The 18,262-nt window shown below is 41.8% G+C and overlaps 1 protein-coding gene across 3 annotated transcripts in view; it reads left to right on the forward strand.

Annotated features, from left to right (window-relative positions):
* Positions 1–18,262, forward strand: part of KIF6 (kinesin family member 6) — a 388,869-nt gene that overhangs the window by 150,690 nt on the left and 219,917 nt on the right. For all 3 annotated transcript variants that reach the window (XM_070456501.1, XM_070456503.1, XM_070456504.1), the window contains exons 8-10: positions 6,832–6,975; positions 7,905–7,991; positions 17,321–17,424. In XM_070456501.1, coding sequence (XP_070312602.1) covers positions 6,832–6,975; positions 7,905–7,991; positions 17,321–17,424 — 335 coding nt within the window. The remainder of the gene's footprint in view (positions 1–6,831; positions 6,976–7,904; positions 7,992–17,320; positions 17,425–18,262) is intronic.

Consider the following 18,262-nt stretch of genomic DNA (forward strand, 5'->3'; position numbering starts at 1 on the left):
TGGCTTCCATTGAATTTGCTGCATTCAGGAGAGAAAGCTGTTGGTGCCATGCTAGTTGTAACTCTGTCAGTCTTCTCAGGGGATAACCTTCCATGGACATCTGAGCTCTTTATTTTTTTAAAGGTTTCTTTTTTTATACATATAAGATTTGTTTTAATGTGAACCATTTTTAAAGAATTTATTGAATTGGTTACATAACTGTTTCTTTTTTTATGTTTTCTAAGTACATAGAAAACTGTTAGATATTTAATTGATGATTCATAAACAGTAATGCTACCCTCTCTGCATATCTGTCAGACCAGCACCTGTTTGGTCTTCTATTTGGTATTTGGGCCATCCTTGCCTGTTTCAGATATTTGTCCCCTGGTTCTTAGGATCCAGAGCTCTACTCAGCGCCCCATGCTACCACCTCGCCTGTCAGACTGTAGTTCACCATATTCCTTACTTTCCTTGCAATTACACTGAAACTTAGTTTTCCCACATCTGCTACTGATGACCCTCACAGTGCTTTCCTAGGTAAAACTAATTAAGCCACTCATTCATTCATTCATATTCATTTAAAAGAAAAGTATTGAGGTTATTTTACTCAGATTTCTTAGTTGCAAACTGGGAAATTCACTCTAGCTAATTTAAGTGGCAGAGAGTTTATTAAACATAAAGAATCTCAAGAAAAATTCGAAAACTGGGCTGGGGTATGACCCAGCTAGGAGCAGAGCAACTGAGAGAGACTTCTAACCACACCCCTGAACGACTCTGTTAAACACTGCTGTTATCCCCACTGCACATGTAGGACATTAGGTCCTAGTTTTCAGAAACTTCTCTGTAGCTGCCTTGAAAGAACCAGATGTCAAACTGCCACACTAATCTCCTGCAAAATGGTCTTCCTACTTATGGCCTCCAATCTCATCTGTTGTTGTTGTTCTGTCACTAAGTCATGTCTGACTCTTTGTGACCCCATGGACTGCAGCACACCAGGCTCCTCTGTCCTCCAGTATCTCCCAGAGTTAGCTCATATTCATGTCCACTGAGTCAGTGATGCCATCCAACCATCTCATCCTCTGCCATCCCCTTCTCTTTTTGCCTTCAGTCTTTCCCATCATCCCAGGGTCTTTTCCAATGAATCAGCTCTTTTGCATCAAGTGGCCAAAGTATTGGAACTGGAGCTTTAGTAACAGTCCTTCCAATAAATATTTGGGGTTGATTTCCTTTAGGATTGACTGGTTTGATCTCCTTGCATTTCAAGGGACTCTCAAGAGTCTTCTCCAACACCACAGTTGAAAAGCATCAATTCTTCAGCACTTCCTTGTGGCCCAGCACATCCGTAGGTGACTACTGGGAAAACCATAGCTTTGACTATATGGATCTTTGTCAGCGAAATGATGTCTCTGCTTTTTAATACACTATATAGGCTTGTCAAAACTTTCCTTCCAGTGAGCAAGCAACCTTAATTTCATGGCTGCAGTCACAATCCGCAGTGATTTTGGAGCCCAAGAAAAAAAATCTGTCACTGCTTCCACTTTTTCCCCTTCTATTTGCCTTGAAGTGATGAGACCAGATGCCCTGATCTTAGTTTTCTGAATGTTGAATTTTAAACCAGGTTTTTCACTCTCCTTTTTCACTCTCATCAAGAAACTCTTTAGTTCCTCTTCACTTTCTGCCATTAGAGGGGTATTATTTGCATATTTTAGGTTGATATTTCTCCTTGCAGTCTTGATTCCAGCTTGTGATTCATCCAGCCTGGCATTTTGCATGATGTACTCTGCATAGAAGTTAAATAAGCAGGGTGACAATACACAGCTTTGTCATACTCCTTTTCCAATGCTGAACCAGTCAGTTGTCCCATGTAAGGTTCTAGCTGTTGCTTCTTGACCCACACACAGATTTCTCAGGAGACAGGTAAGGTGGTCTGGTATGCCCAGTTCTTTAAGAATTTCCCACAGTTCGTTGTGATCCATATAGTGGATTCACTAAGCTTATGCATAGTGAATGAAGCAGTAGTAGATGTTTTTCTGGAATTCCTTTGCTTTCTCTATGATCCAGTGCATGTTGGCAACTTAATCTCTGGTTCCTCTGCACTTCCTAAACCCAGTTTGTATATCTGGAAGTTCTTGGTTCACAAACTGCTGAAACCTAGCTTGAACAATTTTGGAGCATACCCTCACTAGCATGAGAAAGGAGCGCAATTGTATGGTAGTTTGAACATTCTTTGGCATTGCCCTTCTTTGGGACTGGAATGAAAACTGACCTTTTCCAGTCCTGTGGCCATTGTTGAGTTTTCCAAATATCTCTTATTATCTCTCCTTGCTGTTCTCTAAAACTCTATATTGTGGTGGGTATATCTTTTTTTTTTTCTCCCTTGCCTGTCACTTCTCTTCTTTTCTCAGCTATGTGTAAAGCCTCCTCAGACAACCATTTTGCCTTCTTGTATTTCTTTTTCTTGGGGGTGGTTTTAGTCATCCTGTACTATGTTACAAACTTCTGTCCATAGTTCTTCAAGCACTCTCCCTAGCAGATCTAATCCCTTGAATCTGTTTGTCACCTGGCCTTGTGATTTCCCCTACTTTCTTCAAATTAAACCTGAATTTTGCAGAAGGAAGCTGATGATCTGAGCCATAGTCAGCTCCAGGTCTTGTTTTTGCTGACTGTACAGAGCTTTTTCATCTTCAGCTTCAAAGAGCACAATCAATCTGATTTTGGTATTGATCATCTATTGATGTCCATGTGTAGAGTCGTCTCGGCTTGCTGGAAAAGTGTGTTTGCTCTGGTCAGCATGTTCTCTTGATAAAACTGTTTTCTCTAGCCCTGCTATATTTTGTATTCTAAGGCCAAACTTGCCTGTTACACTGGTATCTCTCAACTTCCTATTTTTGCATTCCAACCTCCTATGATAAAAAGAACATCTTTTTTTAGTATTAGTTCTAGAAGGTCTTCTAGATCTTCATAGAACTGGTCAACTTCAGCTTCTTGGGCCTCAGTGGTTGGGGCATAGACTTGGGTTGCTGTGATGTTGCATGGTTTGCTTTGAAAATGAACTGGGATCTTCCTGTTGTTCTTTGAGGTCAGACTTTTCTGTTGATTATGAGGGCTACTCCGTTTCTTCTAAGGGATTCTTGCCCACAGTAGTAAATATAATGGTCATCTGAATTAAATTCACCCACTCCCATCCATTTTAGTTCACTGATTCCTAAGATGTTGACATCCAATCTTACCATCTCCTGCTTGACCATGTCCAATTTACTTTGAATCATGGACCTAACATTTCAGATTCCTATGCAGTACTGTTCTTTACAGCATTGGACTTTACAGTCACCACCAGACACATCCACAACTGAGCATCATTTCCGCTTTGGCTCAGCTACTTCGTTCTTTCTGGAGCTCTAAGTGATTGCCCTCCGCTCTTCCCCAGGTGCATATTGGACATCTTCTGACTGCACACTCATCTTCCAGTTTCACGTCCTTTTGCCTTTTCACACTGCTCATGGGGTTCTTGTGACAAGGATACTGGAGTGGTTTGCCATTCCCTCCTCTAGTGGACCACGTTTTGTCAGAACTGTTCACTGTGACCTGTCTTGGGTGACCCTGCACGGCATGGCTCATAGGTTCACTGAGTTATGCAAGCCCCTTTGCCACAACAAGACTGTGATCCATGAAGGGGACCACTCCCATTTACTCACCTCCAAATCCCACACGGGTCTCTGCTTGATGGAGGTAGGTGTCATGCAAACTGTGAGCTCTATGAGAGACTAGGAAATGACGTTTTGTAGGAAGCAGGACCAGATTGGGGACTGTCATGAGAGCTGAAGAAGACAGCTTAGTTTCTGCCACAAGTACTGTTACTGCTCTTGGCAGTGGGGATGGAGCCATGAGCAAGAGAAACCAAGTGTTTTATTTCTGCCTTGTGGAGCAGAAAGTATAGTAGGGAAGTAGATAACAAACAATTACATGAATAAAATTTACTTGTTTGACTAAATAATAAATGAATAAAATTACTTGAGGAAAAAATAGCATAGACTAAGAACCTGGATATTGGAGTGTTACTTTTGATAGAAGGTTCAGGGAAAACCCTGGTGAGGAAATAAAACTTGAGCAAAGACTTGACTGATAAGAAGCAGGAAGCTGTAAGAAAGTCTGGGGCAAGAGCATCCCGGGTTAAAAGAAGCAAGTTCAAAGGCTGTGACATTTGGCCTGGTATAGCAACAGCAAAGCCAGAGTGGGCCATGAAAGCACCATAGGAGATGAGGTCAGACAGGTAGGCAGGAACTAGCACACAGGGCCTGGGTCATCATACCAAGTACACGGGAGGCTGTAAGCAGAACAGTGGCCAGATGTGACTTACATTTCATAAAGATGCCTCTGACTGCTCTGCAGAGAGGAGACCATGGCAGGGCACAGGGACAAGCAAGGAGACTGATTCAGACCCTGGAGCAGTTGTCCAAGGAAGGGACAATGGTGGCTTGAACTGTAATAGTGACAAAACAGGTGGGAAAAGTGGTCCAGTCCTGGGTGTATTTTGCAGGTGAACCTAATAGAAATTGGATGCTGGAACTGGGGAATTCAAGAATGATGCCTAGAGTTTTGGAATGTGCCATAGGTGGATGGTGGGGCCACTAATAATGATGGGTAAAATCTGAGAAAGAATGAGACTTGGGGTGAAGGAGAGAGGAGGTCAGGAACGGACATCCAGGTGGAGATACAGAGTTGCCACAGGGATAGTAGCTCAGGGAAGGGGCAGAGGCCGATGCTGTAAGCTGGGGAGACATTGGGACATGGTTATATTGAGTTGGCCAAAAAGTTCATTCAGGTTTTTCCATTGCATGTTATGGAAAAACCTGAATGAACTTTCTGGTCAACCTAATATTTAAAAACAAGGGAGTGGATGAGATTACACAGGGAGAGACTATAGATAATAAAAAGATGAGGATCCAGGACTGGAGCCTTGGAGCACTTGAATAGATTGAGGTGAAGATAAAGAAGCATTTGGAAAGAAGATAAAGAAATACTCATTAACTAGTTAAAGAGAAATAAAACCCAGAAAAGTGTGATAGCCTGATTACCACGTGAATAAAATGTTTCCTGAAACAGGCAGTGAATACCCATGTTGATGCCTTCCTTAAATCAGAGGTCTAGTAAGTTAGTGGTCAATGCTTTTCGTTCACTGGAGTCACTGGTGACCTTGGCAAGATCCATTTTAGTCTAGTACTGTTGTGGCTTGCAGGATGGGTGTGATCCAGGTGAGAGAGAGAGAAATTAATGCAAAGAAAGGGGTTAATTTTAGGAGCAAAATAAGTGAAAGGAGAACAGGGAGGAGACAGAGGGCTGGACTTGGGCAAGGGCCAGACAGTCACAGCAGGAAGGGTGGGATGTGAGGGGGGTTTAGGGGTGGCTATAGGCTGCTTGCTTCCCTGGTGGCTCAGAGGTTGAAGCGTCTGCCTGCAATTGGGAGACCTGTGTTCAATCCCTGGGTTGGGAAGATCCCCTGAAGAAGGAAATAGCAACCCACTCCAGTATTCTTGCCTGGAGAATCCCATGGATGGAGGAATCTGGTGGGCTACAATCCACAGGGTTGCAAAGAGTCGGACACGACTGAGCGACTTCACTTTCACTTTCATAGGCTGCTTACACCTAGAAGAAGGGTGGGCAGCCATCAGCTCAGATCAAAGGCAGGGAGAAGAAACTGGGTAGATGTTTGAAACAAAAGGAAAATGGTGTGAGGGTCCATTTCTCACAGTGGGAAAGTGGTTTTTGAGAAAATCTCACGGGATTTCTGATTCATAGTAAAACCTGTGGTCATTCGTTTAAAGGAAGACCAGTGGTATCATTACGTGATTTTGCTCAAAGCATCCTTTAAAAGCAATGCTCCCATCTTATTTTGTAACTAAAGTAATAGAGAAAGTTCTGGTGATGAGAATTACACACCAGGGAAGAGGGAAGACTAGAGCATTAGCAGGTGTTGGCAGAATTCTCAGGAGCCCGGACCTGGTGATTCCCCTGAAGTCACATGTCACATCTGTGGGTGATTTATTCCTGGCACTTTGCAGTGGGCATCTTGGCACTGGATTCATCTTCCCCAGAAACCCCTGAAACCCTGGTGGCTTCCTTTTGGGACAACTCACACCATCTCTTCATCCATCTCCCAAACATTCATCTACTACCTTCCCATTAAGTACCTAAGACACTCCTGAGGAGCAAGATGAGCAAGTTCTAGCTGAATCAAGGTCCACTTGCCCATCACTTAATAGTGAAAGGCAACACGCATACAGCACTTATTATGGGCTAGTTCTACTCAAAGGTAATTTGTACATTTGAACTCTTCTAATCATCCCAACTACTCATAGGGTAGATGCTGTCTTTGCCATGTTTGGCAGATGAGGCGATTGAAGCCAAAATGCTGAATGACATGCCCTGAAAGGCTGGAATCTGGACCTGGACAATCTAACACCAGAATCTGGGGTCTGTTGTCTCTTGTGGTTCTAATTCAGGGTTCTGTCTCTCTTACCTTGAGAAAGAGGCATTCAGACCAGTTTTGGCAGGAATTTTAAAATTTGGCATGATTTACCCTTGAGTTTTTAATATAAATGTCCCAGTGACTGAAAAAAGAGAATAATAATATATACAATTTTTTACAAGTTATATCATCTGTCCAGCAATTCCAGGATTCATCTTGGACAGGTTTTGCTACGTTTGCTCCATTTCCTCTTCACCGTGATTGTACTGACTATTGTTGAGATTATCCTGAGCCCAGTTTTGGGGGTCACTGCATTTTGTATCAGTTGTTTGTCAGCTGTGCATTTTCTGCTAAGTTAACACTGCCGTTCCTCTCTTTCCCCACAGGTTATCATTGCCCTCTCAGAAAAGCACCGCTCGCACATTCCGTATCGAAACTCTATGATGACCAGCGTCCTGAGAGATAGCCTGGGAGGGAACTGCATGACGACCATGATTGCCACACTCTCTTTAGAGAAAAGGAATATCGACGTACGTTGGTTCTTCTGTCCGGAGATCTTAGTCTGAGTTTTTGTGCTAGTCTGTGAGATGGAGTTCAGGGTCCCGGGTGGGTCTCCGTCTTTTCAGCTGGGCTGGGGTGTACCTTCAGAGGTAAAGATGCCCCCAGAATTCAGAGCCTTGGGTTATGTGCCAGCGCTGAAATTCCCCCTTTTGAGAACTGAGTTCACATAGCAAGGGATGGTTTGCAGAAAACTTCGTACACACGTTTTGGAAGACCTGCTGATGGGTTGTTTACCTTGGCCGGAGACCTGAAAGAGGAGACCCATCAGCTTCTCCTGACCCTTCTCCACTTCTGGTTGCTTAGATGCCTTGGAGACATCACCATGGTGTGAGCCTAGACGTGTCCCTGAGCCCAACACCAGGACGCCTTGGTAGAGGCTGGTTGCCAAATGCCCCAGGTGGCTTTAGAGCCAGCTGATGTTTCACAGCATTTCAGTTTAATGGATGGGATTCAGACTTTCTCTAAGAGAGGAAAATTGGAAGCACTGAGGTATCTCCCGAAACAGGGCCCAGCCCCAAGTGCATTGTGAGATACCTTGGAAAGCCTCTCTTTGGGGCCTGTTACAAATGTTTATTTTGTACTCTTTGATGCTTATGGATGGTGGTACCTTCTATGATTCTGCTTTGTATAGTGTGGTTCTGGTTGACAGAAAAGTAGAAAATCACACACCAATTGTCACCTAGAACCTCAGATCTTCCACACTTTGGGCATTGGTCATTTTATTAAACTCAAACAAAACTTTAATGAAAAATAAATTTCCAGGGCAAAGCTTCCTAATTGGGAAGGCTGTTTCCTCATTGTGTTTTATGAACATCATTATATGCATTTTTCCTGTGAGCAGAACTTTTTTTCTCTCTATGTGCAATAACACTATAAGGACATAATCTTGCTTTCTTAGGAGTCTATATCTACCTGCAGATTTGCACAGCGAGTGGCACTCATAAAGAATGAAGCTGTTCTTAATGAAGAAATCGATCCCAAATTGGTAAGCAACTTTTAACTTTTAACTATGTAAAAAAAAAAAATCCAAGTATATAAAAGCTTAGCTAAAGCCTGGGGTGCACTCACTTCCCATAACCAGGCAATGTTCTAAATACCGGAAACGTGTAAAATCATTTAATTCTCACGACAGCCTCATGAGTAGATGCCATCTCTTGCTCTACCTTGAGCTGCCCTGGTATCTCAGTTGGTAAAGAATCCACCTGCAATGCAGAAGACCCCGGTTTGATTCCTGGGTCGGGAAGATCTGCTGGAGAAAGGGATAGGCTACCCACCCCAGTATTCTTGGGCTCCCCTGGTGGCTCAGCTGGTAAAGAATTCACCCCCAATGTGAGAGACCTTGGTTTGATTCCTGTTTTGGGAAGATCCCCTGGAGAAGGGAAAGGCTCCCACGCTAGTATCCTGGCCTGGAGAATTCCATGGACTATACAGTCCATGGGGTTGCAAAGAGCTGGACATGACTGAGCGACTTTCACTTTCACTTTCCTCTACCTTATAGGTGACAAAAGGAAAGCATGAGAATATTTAGTGATTTGATCTGAGTTGCATTACTAATAGGTCACAGAACAGGACTCAGACACAGGCAGTCTGACCCCAGGGCCTGTGCTCTTATCTATAGCCCCCTGTCAGATACAGAGAGTCCTGAGGACAGACATGAAATCATACACAATTATATTTCTAGAAAGGTCCTAGCCTTTCAGTGGTTGTTAAATAGAATAGTACTCTGCATAACTGTTCTTTTACTTATTGTAGAGATTTAAAAAAGTTAGCAGTTGGTTGTATCCATGGAAAAATAGTCAAGCCTCTATGTTTATAAAAGTTCATTCTTCTTTATCAAAGTGCTTTATTTAAGGAAAGATATTTGTAAGTTACCTGATTCAGCTACTCATTATAAATGCAGAGATGTTTTCTTTCTTTTTTTAGTCTTCTACAAATAAAATAAAACAAGGAATTCACTTGCACCAACATGGAAAATGTTGAATTACAATATCTCAATTTTGTAAAACTCCAAAATTAAGATTATACTACTTTTTAAATCAATCCCCTTTAGAAAAAAAAGATTTCTCTAGAAAATAAACTAGGGTAAGCTTGGCTGTTGTTCAGTCGCTCAGTTGTGTCCAACTCATCGTGAACCCATGGACTGGAGCAAGCCGGGCTTCCCTGTCCTTCACCATCTTCTGGAGCTTGCTCAAACTCATGTCCATTGAGTCGGTGATGCCATCCAACCATCTCATCCTCTGTCATCCCTTCTCCTCCTGCCTTCAAACTTTTCCAGCATCAGGGTCTTTTCTAATGAGTGGGCTCTTCACATCAGGTGGCCAAAGTATTGGAGTTTCAGCTTCAGCATCAGTCCTTCCAATGAACACCCAGGACTGATCTGCTTTAGGATGGACTAGGTTGGATCTCCTTGCAGTCCAAGGGACTCTCAAGGGTCTTCTCCAACACCAGAGTTCAAAAGCTCAGTTCTTCAGTGCTCAGCCTTCTTTATGGAAAGATGGGCACAGAAGACAGAAATGGTGTGGACCTAACAGAAGCAGAAGATATTAAGAAGAGGTGGCAATAATACACAGAAGAACTGAACAAAAAAGATCTTAATGACTCAGATAAACACGATGGTATAATCACTCACCTAGAGTCAGACATCTTGGAGTGTGAAGTCAAGTGGGCCTTAGCAAGCATCACTACAAACAAAGCTAGTGGAGGTGATGGAATTCCAGTTGAGCTATTTCAAATCCTAAAAGATGATGCTGTTAAAGTGCTGCACTCAATATGCCAACAAATTTGGAAAATTCAGCAGTGGCCACAGGACTGGAAAAGCTCAGTTTTCATTCCAATCCCAATGAAGCGCAGTGCCAAAGAATGTTCAAACTATGGCAAATTTCGCTCTTTTCACATGCTAGCAAAGTGATGCTCAGAATCCTCCAAGCTAGGCTTCAACAGTATGTGAACCAAGAACACTCAGATGTTCAAGTTGGATTTAGAAAAGGTAGAGGAGCCAGAGATCAAATTGCCAACATCCACTGAATCATAGAAAAAATAAGATAATTCCAGAAAAACAGCTTCTGCTTCATTGACTATACTAAAGCCTTTGACTGGAAAGCTCAAACTGAAAAATTCTTAAAGAGAATTTAAGAATTAAATTCTCTTACCACCTTACCTGCCTCCTGAGAAACCTGTATGCAGGTCAAGAAGCAACAGTTAGAACCAGACATGGAACAATGGACTGGTTCCAAATTGGAAAAGAAGTACATTAAGGCTGTATATTGTCACCCTGCTTATTTAACTTATATGCAGAGTACATCATGCAAAATGCAGGGCTAAATGTATCACAAGCTGGAATCAAGATTGCCGGGAGAAATATCAATAACCTCAGATATGCAGATGATACCACCCTTAAGGCAGAAAGTGAAGAGAAACTGAAGAACCTCTTGATGAAAGTGAAAGAGGAGAGTGAAAAAGCTGGCTTAAAACTCAACATTCAGAAAGCGAAGATCATGGCATCCAGTCCCATGACTTCATGGCAAATAGATGGGGAAACAACGGAAACAGTGACAGACTTTATATTCTTGGGCTCCAAAATCATTGCAGATGGTGACTGCAGCCATGAAATTAAAAGATGCTTGGTCCTTGGAAGAAAAGCTATGACAAACCTCAGTTCAGATCAGTTCAGTCGTTCAGTCATGTCCAACTCCTTTCAACCCCATGGACTGCAGCACACCAGGCCTCCCTGTCCATCACCAATTCCCGGAGTTTACTCAAACTCATGTCGATTGAGTCATGATGCCATCCAACCATCTCATCCTCTGTCATCCCCTTCTTCTCCTGCCATCAATCTTTCCCAGTGTCAGGATCTTTTCTAATGAGTGGGCTCTTTGCATCAGGTGGTCAAATTATTTGAGTTTTAGCTTCAGCATCAATCCTTCCAGTGAATATTCAGGACTGATTTCCTTTAGCATGGACTGGTTGGATCTGTTTGCAGTCCAAGGGACTCTCAAGAGTCTTCTCCAATACCACAGTTCAAAAGCCTAGACAAGCCTAGACAGCGTCTTAAAAAGCAGAGACATTACTTTGCCGACAAAGGTCCATATTTTCAAAGCTATTATTTTTCCAGTAGTCACTATGGATGTGAGAGTTGGACCAACATACAGAAGCCTGAGCACAAAAGTTTGGTAGTAGAAGGCAGTGGCACCCCACTCCAGTACCCTTGCCTGGAAAATCCCATGGACGGAGGAGCCTGGTGGGCTGCAGTCCATGGGGTCGCGAAGAGTAGGACACGACTGAGCGACTTCACTTTCACTTTTCACTTTCATGCACTGGAGAAGGAAATGGCAACCCACTCCAGTATTCTTGCCTGGAGAATCCCAGGGATGGGGGAGCCTGGTGGGCTGCCGTCTATGGGGTCGCAGAGTCGGACACAACTAAAGTGACTTAGCAGCATACATTTTTTTAAAAAAAATCTGAAATCTTTCCCGTGGAGCTTTATTTACAAATTTCCCAAATTCCAAATGTGAAAATCTCGAGTTCACCCATTACCCATCTTATTACTTCCTCTTGAGTGTTTGCCCTTCCTTCCCTGAAATCATTCCATCAAAGCATAGAGGGAAAGGAGGAGAGAAGAATAGTGGGACTGACCATTTTGTCCTTCTTGCCTCCGGGAGCCTGAACTCGCCTGATGGAATTCTCTTCTGGAGAAACCAGTGAGTGAGGAACATCCCTTTTTCCAGGCCATCCCCTGCTCACATACCAGCGTCACAGGGCACTGCCCCACCCTCCTGAAAAAAATGAGACGCGATGCAAAGGCCTAAGACAAGTGGAACTGAATTCCTAGGATGAATCCCTCTGCTGTTCCCACCCTGCCAGCCACCCTGTAACATTACTGTGCAGAATGAGAAAGACAGGAGTGGGCTTATTAGCCTGAAGACAAAAATTGCTTCATAACTAAAGAAAAATAAACACATTAGACATTGGAGGTTTTTCCCTTCAAATTTGGCTGCAGAGACTTTTCTTTGAAGGAACTTGAGGAATTTGAAGAAAGATGAACATTATCATGTGTTTGATGTAGGTCTGTGAGAGATTTAATGAAACGAGAAATCAGGAGTCAAAAGCTAATAGCTGATAATTGAACAAATGTTGAGGTCTTCCTGGTGCAGAATAATCTGGTAATTGACAAGTGTTGTTTCCTGATCTCCTTTATAATTGCTTCTAAAAACTGACACTACTGTTCATTATTTGAAGTACAGAGCTTTTCTGAAACACATGTGATAATTGAAAAGTTGTCCTCAAAACCACCCAGAACACAACTGGATGGGGAAAATAAACACCAGCTTTGGGGTAGTGGTAGTGGGAAATTCATTTAGGGAAAGGTCTACAGGGCTAAGGGCTTCCTAAGAGTCTGCAGTGTTTTATCTCGTAAGCTAAGTAGTCAGTACCTGAATGTTCACTTAAGCTTCGAAGTAGGTACAAGGTATTATTTATACCTCTTTGTTTATCTGAAGTAGTTCCTACTAAAATGTAAAATCACATGAATTAAGGTGACTCATTACATTCACAGTTTAAAAGAAAAAAATTATATCATCACATCATTAGATATAGAAAAAAGCATTTGATAACATTAAACATTCATCCATAGTTTGAAAAGGCTCATCAAACTATGAATATATGCTAACATCCTTAGAGCAATTAAGGGTATCAGCAAAAAACTACAGCAAACATTTTAAAGGTGAAATGTTAGAAGGAATATGACAAGAATGTCCTAAGCACTATACTTGGAGTTTCTAGCTGGGAAAGAGACAATTTTTTTTTTTCTTTTTACTTTCAGTTCACTTCGGTCGCTCAGTCATGTCCAACTCTTTGCGACCCCATGAACCGCAGCACGCCAGGCCTCCCTGTCCATCACCGACTCCCAGAGTCCACCCAAACTCATGTCCAATGAGTTGGTGATGCCATCCAACCATCTGATCCTCTGTCGTCCCCTTCTCCTCCTGCCCTCAATCTTTCCCAGCATCAGGGTCTTTACAAATGAGTCAGCTCTTTGCATCAGGTGGCCAAAGTATTGGAGTTTCAGCTTCAGCATCAGTCCTTCTAATGAACACCCAGGACTGATTTCCTTTAGGATGGGCTGGTTGGATCTCCTTGCAGTCCAAGGGACTCTCAAGAGTCTTCTCCAACACCACAGTTCAAAAGCATCAATTCTTCAGCACTCAGCTTTCTTTATAGTCCAACTCTCACATCCATACATGACCACTGGAAACATATACAATTTTTATTTGTCAATCATACCTCAGTAAAGCTAGTAGGAGGGAAGTAATAACATTCAATTATACTTAGCAATAACAGCTACCATTCACTGAGGCTTCTGCCAGGCACTCACTGTACCAGGCCTTGTATCTACACACATGCATGTATAAAATCTCATTGAGTGATCACTCTCAGCTTCTGAGGTATCACTTTCCTCATTCCACAGCAGGTAGGAGTGGGAAGTGGCAGAGAATGAGCTTCAGATAGGTTAAGTCATCTGCCCAAAGCCATATAGATATACACATAGTGAAAGCAGAATGTGGACCCCGGTCCATGAGTACTCAGAGCCCTGCTGTGGGCACCACGCTAAACTGCCCCGATGCAGTACATGCAGTGTGACTTCCTCTCACACCTTGCACAAGGGCCAGCGGCCCTGTGACAACTAGTTCAGCCTTGGAAGGCAGAATTCCTTTCTTCCTCTTGGTATTGTGATGTCGGTTGCTAGAAAAGTTACCAGATTGTAATGGTTAATTAAACTCTGTCATCGGGCATTGCTAAGAAACAGCCAAGTTCTCCCAAAAACTGTCCCAAAAATCACATGTTGGAGATGGTGAAATAGAAGGAGGTTGGGGACTTGTTCCTACTTCTGAAACACGAGAAAGGGCTGTTGAGGCAGATGAAATAAGATCCAGTCCATCAAACTATATACGTTTGCTTCCCATCAGAATCTGAGCTTTATGAAAGAAGAGATGGTTTTACTCCTTGCTGTCTCCCCAGAGTCTAGAACCATGTCTCCCACAAAGTAGGTGCTCAAGGAAAACCACCATTGAATGAGTGAATTAGCTCATATTAAACCCAGATAATGGCAGTGCAGGCATGATGGGAGGGATCCTGAACAACCCAAAATCATTATTAAAAGTTTTCCAAATATGGCACAAAAAATTGTTTAGTGTAAATTTAAGTGGTAAAAATTATATCCGCTTTTTAGGAACACATTTAGCCTTTCTTCTTATATATCCCTTATCCAAAATCATAAAAAGTTGTTTCATATAAAATACACTGATGAGGGGAGAAGAAAAAAATAGGGATATGGGATTAAGAGATACAGACTACTATGCATACAATAGATAAGCAACAAGGAAATATCAGATAGCACAGGGGGTCACAGCCATTATCTTATAATAATTTTTTTTTTCCTGAAAAGCTGTTTATTGGGATTATCAATCAAGGAGAGACTCCACAGACCCTGATCTTCAGTGGTAAAGAAATATAATCTGTAAAAATACTGAATCACTATGCTGAATACCTGCAAAGAATATTGGTCATTACTGGTAGACTATTTGATTGCTCATCTAGAACATCCAGTAGTGGGGCCTTCCTGGTGGCCCAGTGGTTAAGAATCTGCCTACCAGTGAAGGAGACACAGGTTCAAACCCTGGTCTTGTGGAAGGAAGAGTCTACATGCTGAGGGGCGGTTAAGCCTATGCGCCATAGCTACTCGGTCCATGTGCCCCGGAGCCTGTGTTCTGCAGTTAGAAGCCACAAGGAAAGGAGAGGAGGCTACTCTCTACTTGTGTACCCCAAGAAGAGAGTAGCCACCACTTGCCACAACTAGAGAAGAGCCCATATGCAGCAATAAAGACCCAGTGAAGCCCAGAAAAAAAAGAACATCCAAGTACTCAATAACAAAAAAATGATAACCAAAATAGTGTTCAGAAAGGTAGTTGTTAAATAATCCATAAAAATAAATTGCCTTCCTATGCATCAAAAGCCAGTAATTAGAAAAAAAAATTTTATAAAAAAAAATCTTTTTATAAATTTTTTTATAAAATTAAAAAAATTTTATAAAAATTTCACTTATAGTAGCAACAAAAACTTTAAAATTCTAGGAACAAAATCTAATTAAAGATGTATAAGGTATTTGTAGAGAAAACTATGAATCTATATTGAAAGGAATCAATGGAAAGCCATACCATGTTTGTGGATGTAATGATTTCATTATGTTGTGTTGTTTAGTCCCTAAGTTGTGTCCAACTCTTGCGACCCCACTGACTGTAGCCCACCAGGCTCCTCTGTCCATGGGATCTTCCGGGCAAGAATCCTGGAGTGAGTTGTCATTTCCTTCTCCAGGAGATCTTCCCAATCCAGGGATTAAACCTGCATCTCCTGCATCAACAGGCAGATTCTTTACCACTAAGCCACCTGGGAAGTCCAGTGATTCATTAGTATTACTTTAATCTCTTATCAAATTAACCTTTTACTCAAATTCATTTACAGTTGAAATTTGAGAAGAGCCTTTGATAGAATTTTACAAGCCAAGTCTAAAATTTATATGAAAGAGCATATGATCAGGAATAGCCAAGTCTATTTCAGAAGAGAACAAGATGGAAAGGACTTGTTCTATCTAGATGCCAAAATTTCTTAAGATACAGTAATTAAAACAGTGTGGTATTACCATGCATATAGTCAAGTAGGCAAATGTTTTTAACCAGTAGCCCAGAAAAAGACACGTCTTATATGTGGAAAAACATAACAGAATTTTAATAGCAAATCTTGCATGGTTGGCCATAAAAAAAATTAAAATTAGATCCATATCTTATACTTCCTACAAAGTACAATCAACCTAAATGTAAAAAGCAAAACTTTAATACCTTTATAAGAACTTATAGAGAAATGCAGGCTTCCCAGGTGGCACAGTGGTAAAGAATCCACCTGCAATGCAGGAGACACAAAAGACTCGGGTTTGATTCCTGGGTCGGGAAGATTCCCTGGAGGAGGAAATGGTAACCCCCTCAAGTGTTATCGCCTGGAAAATTCCACGGGCAGAGGAGCCTGGAGGGCTACAGTGCACAGAGTTACTGAGTCAGACATGTACTGAGCATGCACATACACTATAGGAAAATATTGCTATGGCTTTAAGTAAAGTGATGCTCTCAGAGGAAACACAGAAATGCAACTCATGACAAAATAATTTGATAATGAAATTGCATTGAAATTTAAAACTTTTGTTTCACAGAAAGAACACCACAAAGTGGAAAACATGACATAGATTGGGAGAAAATATGGGCATTGCATAAAACTTACAAAGGGTTCACATTCTGAATTTGTAAAGAAGCCTGAAAATCCGTAAGGAAAAGAAAAATAATTCAACTGAAACATGGGCAAGATGGTGAATAAGAAATTCACAGAAGAGGAAACTCAAACAGTCAGCATACATTTACAAAGATGATCATCAACCTCACCAATAATCATGAAAACACAGATTAGAACTAGAAAACAGACCATTTTACACCTACCAAATTGGCAAAATTAGTCTCTGGCAATACTGCATACATAGTGACAAAAATGTGGGGAAGCAGGAACTTACATATACAGTTGATGAGAATATAAATTTATACAACTATTTGGAAGAGCAGTTTAGCAATATATAGTAAAGGGAAGCTGCACTTACTCTGCAGGTACGCTACAGAGAAAGTTGGATGTGCCTAGAGATTTATAGTGTTCACCACAACACTGTTTGTAATAGCAAAGGCAAAATTCCAATGTCCATGAGACATAAATACATCAATTGTGATGTAGTCCTTTATTGAAATACTATATATCCATGAAAATTCATGAACTAGAACCACATGAAACAATATAAATAATCTCCAAACGTAGTGTGAGGAAAAAAAAAAGTTGCAGTTACATGCAGTGTAATAGCATTTACGTTAAGTGTAAGGCATGCAAAATAACATATATCATTTATAGTCACACCTATACCCATGGAGTAAATGTTTAAAACATGCAGGGAAATGCTACCCACTAAATGCAGGATTGCAGTCACCCCAGGAAGGACAGAAGGAAACATGAGTAAGGGCCTCCAGGTTCCATCAGGAATGTTTTATTTGTTAAGAAAAATTCTAGAACTATTTTGACAAAATGATAAGATTTAACAAAGCAAGGTGGTAAGTACAAGAGTGCCTTTGGTATCCTTCTCTGTACATTTTTGTTCCTAATTTTAAAAGATGTGTGTTCTCTGTCACATAGTCCCCTCGATGAGGAGCTGACATTTATGCTCCTGCCTTGCCATTTCAGATGATTATACGCCTACAAAAGGAAATCCAGGAGCTGAAGGATGAGCTGGCCATTGTCACTGGGGAGCAGAGGACAGAGGCACTCACAGAGGCAGAGCTCCTTCAGTAAGCCTGCAGACATTTTCTTTAACAGTGCGAGTTTGTGTGAACTTCTGTGTTGGCCCTGATGTTATGAATTCACCTCAAAGCGCGAAGGTCTTCTGAGACCGTCTGAAATTGTATGTAGGCGCCAGCTAAGAGTGGCAGCTTTCCATGAAAAGCTGGATAAGGCTGGCAGTGTTTTTGCCGCCTCAGCTTTGAGGAAGCAAAGAACAGAACATGGAGTGGATGGGAGTATCCTTCTCATGCCAGCTGAAGAGAAAGGATTGTATAATAGTCATGCAACTTTTAAACGTATCCGCCACACACTCTACAAGCTGTGGATCTCAGATCTGAAAGGAATTCCAGAAACGTCCTTTGTATTAAACAGCATCTTGCTGCAAGCACCAATTTATCCCATGCCAAAGTAAGCTCTCTCCTTTAATAAATAGATGGCCCATATATTACAGTTCAAACACTCGAAATGGGAATGAAAGCAGGTATTCAGGACTTCACACAAGTGCGGCATCTCTCAGGGCCTTTAGACTTGCAGCCATATGGCATGCCAAGGGCACAGCGTGGCTCGAGTTCTCGCTCTGATCACGAGCCACCACGGCGGGCTCTCTTGTTTCTGTGCTGTTTATTAAGCATTTGTGAAGTGGTAACAATGGACTGGGCTTAGAAGGCAGTGGTACTCTCTGTTTCAGAGTAACAAGCGACGCAAGCTTTTCCTGAAGCTTTGCTGTCATTTCACATGACCCTTTCTCAACAGAGAAAATGGTAACTAACAGAGGCTGGAAGCATTTTCTTTAAACAGCTTCATAGCTGCCCCTGGACGCAGGGCTAAAGTTTGAGAAGCCTTAAG

Source organism: Odocoileus virginianus, chromosome 27, assembly GCF_023699985.2.
Source record: "Odocoileus virginianus isolate 20LAN1187 ecotype Illinois chromosome 27, Ovbor_1.2, whole genome shotgun sequence".
NCBI classification, from domain to species: Eukaryota; Metazoa; Chordata; class Mammalia; order Artiodactyla; family Cervidae; genus Odocoileus; species Odocoileus virginianus.